The 12,833-nt window shown below is 42.0% G+C and overlaps 1 protein-coding gene across 8 annotated transcripts in view; it reads left to right on the forward strand.

Annotated features, from left to right (window-relative positions):
- LOC143328808 (receptor-type tyrosine-protein phosphatase mu) overlaps positions 1-12,833 on the forward strand; it is a 150,221-nt gene that overhangs the window by 41,308 nt on the left and 96,080 nt on the right. For 7 of the 8 annotated variants that reach the window (XM_076744141.1, XM_076744144.1, XM_076744142.1 and 4 more), the window contains exons 3-4: positions 7,574-7,848; positions 12,030-12,108. In XM_076744141.1, the coding sequence (XP_076600256.1) occupies positions 7,574-7,848; positions 12,030-12,108 (354 nt within the window). Of the gene's footprint in view, positions 1-7,573; positions 7,849-10,806; positions 10,927-12,029; positions 12,109-12,833 lie in introns of those variants that run through there. The other variant, XM_076744148.1, reaches the window with a different exon arrangement.

A 12,833-nucleotide genomic window follows, 5' to 3' on the forward strand; every position in this document is an offset into this window, starting at 1 on the left:
TTTGAGCCATTCACAACTTTGTGTGAAAATCGCACCTTGCACAGCGTTGGCAAGGTTGTAAGATTAAGGAGAAACCCCATTATATGATTAGGGGACAAAACAGAACAGCAAATTACAACGTCTGATCAATTCATGAATTAATTCCTGGGGGTGACAGACTGTGATTTTGAATTTAGCATGTTTGTGGGGTTAAGAAGTTAACCGTGGTCTGAGTAAACAAGATTTCAGCCATTACTTTAAACAGGATTACGCCAGCACACTGTACTGTGATGATGGAGGACATATTTACATACTGTATCTTTTCCCATTAGTGTGCATGGTATGTACAATTAAGGCTAATGATGCAGCTAGGTGACACGTGAACACTCTCTGTTGTGTAATGGGTTTGTATCAGGCAAATGGGCTATTATATGACCCATTTGTTGCAGTGGAGCGCCAATGGTGCGTAGTGCATATTAAGATGACATATGAAGCCATTAAGATTTGCTGTTGATTGACACGCAGCAACAAAGGATGCTGCCGTGGAACATAATAAGGGTCAGTTGTTGCACCTGACTAAAATGACAGGGCTGAAACGTGTTGCGCATGATGGATGGTTTTGGGTGAATCTGTGTGACACTGTCAAAGAAACCTGGCAGGTCCTTCATATGGAGAGCCCAAACTTATTCAGTGTTACTTTATCAGCCCTCTTTCATGTTTCAAAGGACACAGGGAAAGTTCTGGAAAATTGAGTGGAGGCCACGGCTGTTCACATTAACAGCCTAACCCGCACAGCGAGAGCATTTTTGATTGGTGGCAGACAGTGAGAATAGCCCTGTCTTCATTGACATTTCCGAAGCGGCAGCCATGCTTTTCTGCGGCGGTGACCTCTGTGAATTTTATTAGCAAATGAGACCTGGAGGGTTTGGGTTTAAAGAGCGCCCCTTCATTCTGATTTCCCCCACATAATGATTTCCACAGAGTTCAGGACCTGAATGGAGGAGAAATAATGAGCGCTAGTCATTACTGCAAATTATATCCTCTGCTCAGACCATCACTCAGCTCATAATTAATCTAAATACCTTCAACCTATAGACTTTGATGATTAGGATGAGACAGTAGCCTATTTGTGTGAACTGAATTATATCAGACTATATTCCATTTAAGAGGACATGTCTACATTTTTAAGAAAAGGCTGCAAAGGAAAAAAGAAAATGTACAAATGTACCCTCTTAACCAGCTCAAGGGTATTTTGCCACTTTATGCACTTGAAAACTGTGTAAGCACTCCTCTACATGAATCCCTACTGAGTCATTCATTTGGTGAGACAAAATCATATTTACAGAGTACATTGGATGGTGGTCAGCCTTTTTGGAGACTTTTTTACAGTCAGAAAAGGAAGCGTGAATGCAATAGAAAATGGTTAATAGGATTCATCTGACATTTGTCTCAGGTCACTGGTCCCTGTCTGCTTCTCCACCAACCCTGAACCTCCTTTTGCTTTCTACAGAGATTACAACAAAAAAGACAGACTCTGATGACATGAGACTTTATTGCAGGAAATGAGGAAATTAGGATGTGGTCTTCTCACATTGTTGTAATCGTGAAAAGCTGTCATTTCTAAATTGAGTTTGCATGTTTCATAAAAGCAGAAATTCATACTGTGTATCACTTTGTTAGTCTTTTGATGGATTATGGTCATTACTTTTTGCCTGTTTCCTCAAGATAATGTTACAGTGGTTATGCTCAGGAAAAACTTCAATGCACAAGACCCTGCTGATCGATAGGAAGTTCTGGTGGTCACCAGAAAAGTCTTTCATTGGATGATTAGGTGCTAGAAAACCATCAAATTGAAGTATTTAGTTCTTTAGTGTTTAACGGTTTGTCACTAGCTTCTGCTCTTAGCTGAAGGAGCTTGTTTTCCCATATGGACTGACACGAGGTGTGGCCAGCTCCCAACTGCTCTGCCAGCGCCAGTGAGCTGACAGGTCAAAGGATTAACCTGATGGAAGCCTTCCCCTGGATTATGTCCATGTTTCTCTCTGTATGGCTCATTATACCATTAAACCACTAAGTCTGTTAGTTTGGATAGCTTCGTGTCCAGCTGAACCTGAACATTTGTGGGTTTACACTTGCAAGCTGCAGCCTCATCATGGTTCAATGAATGAAGCTTTGGATGTTGTTTTTGTTCAGAACTTTTACAAGTGGAGTAATAGAAAGCATCCTGACTGGAAACATTAGGAATTGGCGTGGTTTGTGTACGGCCCAGGACAGGAGGCTGTAACCGAGCATCAGTGACATCGAAGAGGTGAGGTGCCGGCACAGAGCCCGAGCCGCCACTGCCTCCTCACCTTGCTGCCATCTGGCAAGCTATCCAGAAGTGTCTGCTGCCGAACCACCAGACTGCAGAGCAGCTCCTTTCCTCGCCCTGTCAGACTCGTCAGTTCATCCTCCGCACTCCAACATAAATAGTTGATTTTTATTATTTATTCATCCATTTATGTAATTTTTGTTTTATCAGTAGCATACGGAGAGTACAGCTTGCAATTTTTTGTACAGCCCTGTGCTGTAGAAGGATAAATAAATTAACCTTGTACCTCGTTTTTTCTTAAAAATGTAATCCACTGGTTTAACATGGCTCTCCTGTAAGGCACATGATGGACAGTTAGAAAAAAAAGTACTGAAGCTGATGTGGCAGAACCAGATCGTCTTTTCTTTCCACACATTCTTCTTTGTCAGAATGGTGCCGGTGCCTACGTTACCCACAATGCAACTTGGCAGCTTACAGTTCTAGTGCTAGTAGCTGCTAATGTAGCCACTTCTTTTTAACTCCGCAGCTCCAGATTTTTCATTTTTAAACCTGTAGTGTTCAGCCTCCACTGACGCAGACTCCTGTGGAATAATTTCAGGCAGTTTCAGACCTCATGCAGCTCCCCACAAAAGGCTTTATTCAACAGTAGTGCTCCCCAAGACCTGTAAACAGATTGTATTTGTATAACTGGTGGAGTTAACCAACTGAAACAGCGGCGCATCCAGACTTTCATGATCATTTTTCGTATCTACTTTAATTACTAACATTATAGTATCTTACGGTTTGTTACATTCCTGTGTTGAAAATGTTTATTTAATAGGTAAATAGTCTGACCAATCACAACACAGCAGAGTGGCACCGTACAGATATAATATAAAGCTTCCACAGTCCTCAAAAAGAAATTGTACGGCTACATACAAAATGCTGGTCAAACAGGTGCTTCAAACTGAAGTCGTACCTCTCACTGGGCAGAAATTGGGGTGGCACTTGGGGTAGCTGATCAGATTTCAGGGGTGGCTCCCACACCTGGACAGAAATTCACTGAGAACAGTCCAAGAGGTTCTTGAAGCCACAAACCAAATGTACCTGCACCTGCTGATTTCTGGACTCTGACAATGAATTTTCTGAAAATGGCAGCATGGTTAATGTTTTCTGTGTGACGGCCCTCGTTCAGGCACAGTGCCTTTGTTAATAATGTTTAAAATATCCCAGTATAATGAAAGCCATACATTTCTATTTCAGCGGCGTGCCCTTCATTTCCAAACAGCAACATGTAGCATCTGCAGCAGGAACACTTCATCTTTTACTAATTCATTTTTCCTACCAGCCTCCATGTTCTCCATGTTCAGCCATCATTGTAATGGAAGGTGAAGGTGGCCTACATTGGAATAATAATAAATCTGTTCCTCTGAATACCTTAGACAATACTCGAGCCCTCGCCTTTACAGAGCAGCAGAGACGGGCCTTGAGTGTGCTGAGAGCTCTCTATTTTTAATTGGTCTTGAATATGCCATTGTTAAGGCAAAAGCGATAGAAAAAGAAGAAGAGAGGGAGAGAAAACACCCTTGTGCATCACTAGCACATTAGCACAGTACTAACGCAGTGTCATTATAATTTGCTCTTAGTCTGGCTGGCTAATTAGCTTGTCATGGAGCAGCAGGTCCTGCAGAGTATGTGGTCATTAGGTTCGAGGAGCATAGAAACTGAATGACAATCAGAGTTTTCCTGTCATCTTAGTGACAATGGCAGCACGATGAGGCGGCACGCTGTCACTCAAAATACTGTTCTTAAGTTTCATGGTGGTCAATAAGGAGGAAAGGAAAGACTTTTTCCCCTTGTTGTGTTCGGGCTCACTGACCCAAATCAGGACGATTTGTAGGCCTCAAATTTGGTGACAGGAAATTTATAGCCTTGTTGCTACAGTTCTGCAACCTGCCACATAGTGAGGGAGATATATTCTAATATTTACATGTATTTCTGTCAAGTATTTCCACTTTAATACTAACAATCACTGCATTAAGCTTTATTAAACAAGAAGTGACTACAGTACTTACAAAGGATACCTATTGTTTTATTAATATTACATTAACATGGTAGTAAAAAATGTACAAATGCCGCTTGAGGGATCAGATAGTTTCATCTCTAATTACCACCAAAGAGCGCTGCTGTGCATAAATCTCCTGCGCAACACTGTCACAACGTGGCTGTTTGAAATGAAAAGTAAACAGCCTGTTTTAATCATAGAGGGAAGCAGTGGTGCCAGCATCTTTGTCTTTGTAACATGAGCTACAACTGAACAATTCATCAACTGATTATTAGTGCTGGTTCGCATCACACCGAGGGTTGCTGATGCCTCAAAGGGAAAAAACAAAAATGTTCTGGGCACCTGAGCAGATGGCTGAATGTTATTAAAGAGACCTCAAAGCCCTCACAGAGAGGCACCTGATTGAGGTTGGACAAACAAGTGTCTCAAAGTCGACTCCTCTCCTGCCCTTCTACATGTACCTTACACAACTTCTTGCATAGGCTCAGAAATAATTAGCCTCATCATTGGAATCAGGGACAAACTGAATGTGAATAATACATCACAAAGCTCGGGGAGAATAGCAATCTGCTGTGCACAATGGCGAATATGGCACAGTGATCATGCTGAGCGGAAAAATCTATAACACAGGAAAGCCACAATCATAAATAGCTAATCACAATTTAAAAAAGTGCCTTTTATTACAGTAAACACAGGGAAACTGCTACATATAAAAAAAACTGTTGAAGCATCTTTTTATTCAAATTGTCTATTTATTTTGCAAGCAACAAAATTGACTAGTGTGTTTTTTTTTCTTTTCCCTCAATTTTCAGCCACATCTCACAGTCTTCCTGGGTGGATGGAGTTTGCTCGGTTGTCATCAGTTGAGCTCCATATGGTGACAAAGACCATGAGATGGAGCTGAAAGCCCTGGAAAGGCTAAAAGCCAGTTAGTGGAGTTAGAATTAATTGTCACTCTCAGCTGTTAATTTATTGATTTGCATTTCTTAATTAGGAACAATAAGCGATTTGATGTTGTGTGTTCCACTACCCACAGTCAAATGTTAGCCATGCACACTTAAAATGCATAGTTTGACCAGCGGCACAGCACCGCTCCTCTGCTTTGTGTGCACGGTTTCACTCGTGTGATTGAGTTGTTAAGCCTTCATCTTAAAGCACAGCTCCTCTCATGACCCGAACCATGTTAAGATCCTTTAAAAAAACAACTCGCTACAACCTGACAAACACAGCCGTGGAGGCTGACTCGGTGTCATCACAACTCACTGCTCCTCCTCCTCCTCTGCTCCCTCTCCTCCTGTTTCATTGTGTAAACATGACAGAACCCCCACTCGTTATCTAAAGCTGGAGACAGATGGAATTGGTGAGCGTTACAAGTGCAGCACAACAAGACAAGTGGGCAAGCGCGAGTCATTGATGGAGCAAATAGGGTTTTGTGAGAGGCTGCTCGGCTGACACACTCGGGGACCGAGCTCGCTGATTTAGTTGACGTTATTCACCCTTCTTAACACCATATCTGACTGAATCACCAGATGTTAAATTTAATGACAAAGATTCACATCCCCCGCGGTTCAGCTCTGCCTCACACGCAGGAGAGCGGAGCTAACAGGTTGTTTGTCTCACCTCTAAGCAAAATGTGCTTTCCAATCATTATCGCACTTCCAAAAAGATGTATTTCAACATAAACCGAGTGTTTTTGGCCGTGTCTCAAATGCTGTTACGATTTGTGCCATCTCATTACCAAGCCAAGCTAAATAGGATGATGACAAATAGAATGTGTTCTGCATCTCATTGAAAGTTTGCCAATACAATAATTCTCACTTGTGTTTTATTGGCAAGAGAGGAGAGAATTAGATTAACCTTTAATATTGAACCGAAGCGATAAAATCTAAATGGGGCTTGGTTGGCAAATATATTTTAACTTATTGATTTCTCATCATTTCCCTTCTCTCTGTCATTGAGGAGAGAAGAAAAACACTCCTCAAATGTTCGGCATTTGTAGGATTAGTCTTTTTATTGTCTTTGTGTTTTGAAGAATGATATCAATCCAAAGATAAGAGCATGTTCTCATTAATGCTGGAATTCTCCGTGCTAATAGGAAAGGTCTCAGCGGAGTCATTTACCTGCTTCCTGCAAACTCTGATGAGATTAGCCTTTTTATTTAGTTACTGTTAAACCTCAGGACCTGATTGCCAGTAATAATCTGATTCTTGTCTCGGATGTCTTTCTGTTATGTTAATATCCACCTGCCTCTTAATGTGATGTTCCAGGATCAAATTTTAGTATTTTAGTGCTCATAGAGTACCACATTAGTCTTTGGCATCTTACTTTAAAGGTAAATTAGATTAATTCATCTGGCTCTACCTCACTGTTGACAATTTGAAACTCAACAAAGTCAAGTTTCAAAACATAATTAGAAGTTTAGAAAAATGTTGTCTTTCAGTGTCATTCTCTTGACTACAAATAAAGGAAAACCAGTGGGTGTTCGATCCAATGCAGGAATCAAATGAGAGTGTCAAGCATTTGATACCTTTAGCGTACACAAAAATTGGCCAGTGGTGAATCCTTACATCTTGACTGAGAAAGCACTGAATCATTAAAACATCATTTGTTTTGATTCTTGTTATGCACTGCCCTGCGTTACCTTTAGCTTGCATACAACAAGAGACTGCAACCACGTTTGCGGCTCTTTAAAGCACAGCGGAGCTTTGAGCTAAATGCTAATGTCAGCGTGCTAACATGCTCACAGCGGCAATGCTAACACACTGCATGTAAAATGTTTGAATAGTTCACCATTTCAGCTTCGTGTGTTAGCATGCTGGCATTTGCTAATTAACGCAAAGTACAGCTGAGGTTGGTGGGAATGATGTTAGATATACAGGTATTTGGTGATAAACTGAATTACTGGACATGTTAAAATTTGACCAGCTGATAGCGTGAGATGAAAAGTTACAGGATCACTAAAGTCACTAGGATACATCATCTGAGAGTCTCTGCAAAACTTCGAGTAGTTGAGATATTTCAGTCTAGACCAAAGTGGACTTGACCAACTGAAAGACCATCATTGTCTTCTACAGAGCTATGCTGCAAGCGTGGCTAAAAGCCTCTTCCTGGTAATGATACATCAACAGTAGTTTAGCATGCTGTCATGCTCGGTACATAGATGGGTTTTCAGTTGTATCAATGCATGATTATGACCATCACAGGAGTTTTTACGATGACAACTCTTGTCCATGTTGCAGGTTCAGCCTTCATGATGGTGAACACGTCAGGACGTTTTGCAGGGCAGAAGGCCTTACTGTTGACGCCGCAGCTGAGGGAGAACGACACCCACTGCGTTACCTTCCACTACTACATAGGAGGCAGAGACAACAGCCACCCTGGTCACCTGAATGTCTATATCAAAGAAAACAACAGTCCCATGGGGATGCCTGTTTGGAACGTGTCAGGTCCAGCCACTCGCTCCTGGGGACAGATCGAGCTCGCCATCAGCACCTACTGGCCCAACTTCTACCAGGTGAGGAAGTGTGGTCTGAATCCAGTTCTCTTCTGCATAATGTCTCATCACAAAACTGGGTTGCTCATTGTAAGCAGCTTTTATAGTCAAGCCAAAGTCATTAAAGCCTGTTCCCTGGGAGGAGCAAGACAAATTTATTATTTGAGAAGGTCCAAACAATCGCACAATAGCCCATTCAAAACACCTAAGATTATTGATTTCTGGGGCTACCTCGGTATCCATGGTAATCTGTTCCCCCCCCCCTCCCATCTGAGCCAGTTCTCTTTTTCCAATTCTGAAAACTCATTTTCACTTACCAATGCACATGACTGCTGGCCGGGGCAAGGTGATTTCACACTTGCCTGGCTATTAGTCTTCGCTGGGCTTGTTCCACGAGTCCACCAAATGTTAATTGATGCAGAGAGACCCCTTAACCTCCCAATGGGAGACAGTCCCTTGGTGAATTATTTCATTATGGCCTGGCAGTGCTGGCCACAGAGGAGCTGAGGGGAGTCCTCCTGCCTGCCCATCATAGCAACCCTGATAACTTAGTTAACAAGGGACACCGCTGAGCTTCTCACTGCTGAATGCAAGACAGGAGCCTTAATGAGAGGCACATGGACAAAAGAAAGAGAGAAGACGGGGAAGGCAACAGTTGAGATGGATAGAAAGCGCTGCAGCTACCACTAATAGTCACTGCTCGCTGTTGACAAGATGGTGACCCTTGTGTGACATAATGATGCAAAGCCAGTCTGGTCAAATGTTTTCGGCTTGGCTCAAGACACTTAGAGATTGAAGGAGTCCGTCTGTAGTAGACACACAGCTTGTTGTGTTTGGACTCGTATGCGTGGATATTTTTGTCCATAACGAACTTCAGATGTCTGACTGCGAACTGTTTTGTTTTGAAGTTAAGAAATAAAACGTTTTGCTCAGCTTTTATTTGTGAGGTTCAGACAGTTTGACCTCAGCTGCCTCTTCAATGCGACGAAACTTTAAAAAAACAGTGTGTTGCTTTTGAATTCATGAGCATTTTGACTTGCTCTCCGTTGTGTGTTTCAGCAAATCTCTGCACGTAGAGTGAGCGTTTAGGCCCCAAATGACATATTATGCTTTCCAGTGTGTTCAGGGTAATTCCCAGCATCTGTTGCCTCTCAAACCCCCAGTGGAAGGTCTGTCTCTGTCTTTGTAATTGTTCCAGACCCAAACTGACAACACAGGTAAATGCAAGGATGCTAATGATCTTAGCACCACTGTCAGTCAAGAAAAAAAGAGACCAATGGTTAAAATTGTCACTAATTAACAACATGACACTAATTATAGGTATCTTTAATTGCATAGTAACCTACGCAATTGTCAAAGGGAAGCCACCTGATACTTGGAAATTATTTTTTAATTACCTATAAGGCTTTTAGTCATCATGAGCCTTTCAGCCTTTGATAATTACTCTTCTGTCAGGTCATCCCTAAAACTTTTAATTGAGATTGTCGTGCATTTCCAAAACTGCAGAACACTGTGAAAAAAAACTGTAATTTCCAGTAAACGTAATGCACAATCTCAGTATTTTCTGCACATACTACTCAAAATATGCAGTTTGTGCATAAGATGAACGCCCGTTATTTATCCTGATATGCAGCAGTGCACCAGTGAGAGAGAAAAACCCAAATGTCCTCATCTATCTTGATTTCAATACAGTAGAACCTATGGCAGAGCTAATCAATCCTGCTGTAATGTACTACTTAGCCAAGTCCCTTAGGGATAGCCAGTGCGGTGATGTAGACATTGAATGCTGGGTTCACTGTCTGTCTCTCTGACAAATGAGAACAGTGAACTTTCCCGTGACATCAACAGCTTTCGTCCCATGTGAATATTTTCACTCTGTGGGTCAGGCCCAATTATGCACTGCACTATCATTGATGTTGGAATCAATTATATCACAGCTATTAGGCAGCCTGACTGATGTCTGTTGCACAAACAAAGGATTTCAATTAGAGAGTGGGGGCTAGTTCATTTGTCTGGTGGCAATATATGGAGTGGTTGGCCTTTTAATTTCCTTTAAATTGGCCTGTAATGAGGCCATAATTGGCACCCAAGACATTCACTTTCATATTTCATGAGACAAAAAAAGAAATTTATAATTAGACAGCCTTATCTGAAGGCATCCTGCCTCCCAGATGACAATGGTAACTATCTCCGCCTCCACATTCCTCGGCTACAAAAGGAATCTCAGAGATGTGTGTGTGTGCAGCTTTGCTACGACTAGCAGGACACAAGTTTTTTTTGGGGGGGGGTGACACCATATACAGTACATATCCATTGATATATACCATTTGCTGGACGATACAGGCTTATATTTAGCAGATAAAGGCATGCAAAACATGTGTAGCCTGAGTGTGTGTGGTGTAATGGCTGCACCACACCCTGGGTTTGGGAAGGGACTGGCATTCTGTTTCCCTTTTTATCACACTGCAGACCAGCGCGTACATAACTCTGACATTCTGCTGGAACACGCCCTCTCTCAGCACTCAGGACCATTTGTTTTGCAGGAGGACTTTGCTTTTAAAATAGGGTCATGTTAGTCCTACACAGCACAGTTGTACTTGATTTCAGATGTCCTGCTGTCAGAGATAGCAACAAGCACGTCCAACCAAGTAACAGGAGACACAGAGCAACTGTGAAAGGCAACAGCAGCTTGAGATAGAGATACCCTTTAAATTTGCATTAAAGACTTGGTTCATTCAAGTTATTTAAAAAAAACACATGTTCACGCTTAATATAGTGTAGTCTTTCTCAAACTTAGGGTCGTGACTCAAAATCTCAAAATGGGTCTTTATTCGAGTTAAATGCATAACAGTGTAACCATACGTGAATTCATTTCTCCAATTAAAAAGAACAAGAGAGGGTTACGCACGCACTCAGAGAATTACTACTTCCTTTTAGCTTTGCTGCTCTGCTCAGCTCAGATGCTGCGTGGCAAAGTGTCAGTAATGAGACCTTAGAAATGAACAAATTGGACAGACATCTACAGACTATGAAGCATTCTCAGCATCGGGGCAAGTCGGAAGAATTTTCTTGTGCAAAAAAAGACTTTTGAGACAGTCAGTAAGTCAGTCATCGGTCAGTCTGTGTAGCGTTTGAATTTTTTTTAGCTAGTGTTGCTAGCTAACGTTACTTATCAGTGTTAGCTGTGTTTGGCATTCTGACATTTTGTCAGAGGAGATACTCATCACAACATGAAAACAGGTTGCACCACACGAACGCAGTCTTACGTAGAGATTAAAGTTGTTATCACTGAATATTTTCACCTGCTAACTGCCAGGTGAAACCGCTTCGGAGCTAAGTGAACCAACCAACCGAGCTAATGTTAGCTTGACCTGCTTGGATTGAACAGTAACAGAAGTAATGGAATCCGACCTGACACTCGATCAAAATGTTGTTTAATAAGGATGGAAATGTGAAATATGTTACATTACATTTCACAGTATACCTCAAATTGCAAAACATTATACCAAAATGTAAGATTAATTAGCCAAATAACACCGTTTAGCATTTGGCCTCCTAAAACTATTATATTTGGAAGTTACTGTCACAGCTGGTGATGCTGCATTGACTTCCTGTTTACATATTTGATTGCTTTGGATTTGACAGTGCTACAGATGTTTCCTAGCAACAGACTCACAGATTACCAAAGTCTGTACCAGCTAAGACATTTCCATGTTTCCAATCCTGGAGAGAGACTGCTGAAATTTGCATAATGTCATTTTTCAATGCGCAAACAAAATTCCATTCGCCTACGTTGTTTTGGGGGTGAGGGCAAAAAATCTCAGCAGCTGGACAGCTGAAATTAAATGGTTACATAACGGTAAGTGAAATTTGGGTGTATTGTCCCAATAAACATTACTGTGACGTTACAGTGGGCGTCTCACCCACCCATACACTATGTGCTTGTCACACACTGTGCGCTAATCGTCTCAAGGGTCAAACTTAATTTAACACTTGCATGTCATAACACCTATCGACTGTGACATATTGTGGAAATAACGTCAGTGGCCTGCAGCTGTGTGACCAGCTGCAGTCCAGCAAAGGGCAGATCACATTAGCAGGAGCTGGACTTCTCTGTGCACACGGGCAGCCTCACTCAAGTGCCATTTGAAGACATGTGCCCATTTATCATTGGTGTTATGAGTCTCCTCTCTCCTCCTCAGATTGTGTTTGAAGCCGTAACCTCAGGGCAGCGTGGCTTGCTGGCCATCAAAGACGTCGTGGTCCAGGGCCACCAGTGCAGTAAGTCCTTTTTCCCTTCATCGTAAAAGAATATCATCAAAGAGTCATTGTCCTTTCCATGACACCCCCCCCAAATACCTGGATCGTTGTTGTACTCAAGGCCTCCCAGTCAAACAAAAGGCCTTCAAAGAGTATACTACAGTCAATCCAAAGTGTAAACCTCCCTCCTCTTAGCTCCCTGAAGATTTATGAGTATTCAGCTGACATGCTGAAGTGTGCTCAGGATTTAATGCTGGAGTCGCTGTGTTAAGTCTATCCTTTGAGAGATGGGAGAAATAGTGCAAAAAAATAAAAAGGGGGGGGGGGGGACAAAAAACAAATACCACCATACAGTATGCTGCTGCTTGTGTTTGGATTCCACTATACTTCTCCTCCCTTAAGGATATTCAGTAAAGCAGCTCATCTCTCAGATGTTCGGATTTCTGCTACCCTTGCTGAATATAAGCACAGGCACTTCAGAGTGCGCTGCGGAGCTAATGAACATGTAATCACCAGCATATTTAGAATTTTTCTGCTTTGGCTTTTGGGATAGGCTGCTGCCGTGGGAGTACAAGGATGAGGGCTCTTCAGGATTCCTCATTGCTATGCTTTTGAGTACTGAGAGTCACGTTAGTCCATATGGCACTCCTTAACTTTGCACTAAGAGGTTTTCACACTTCAGTCTAAGTCTAAATCAATACCACACGGGTTTTCATCAATTGATTTATACTTTACCCCTCATAGCT

The sequence above is a fragment of the Chaetodon auriga genome, chromosome 12, assembly GCF_051107435.1.
Source record: "Chaetodon auriga isolate fChaAug3 chromosome 12, fChaAug3.hap1, whole genome shotgun sequence".
NCBI lineage: Eukaryota > Metazoa > Chordata > Actinopteri > Chaetodontiformes > Chaetodontidae > Chaetodon > Chaetodon auriga.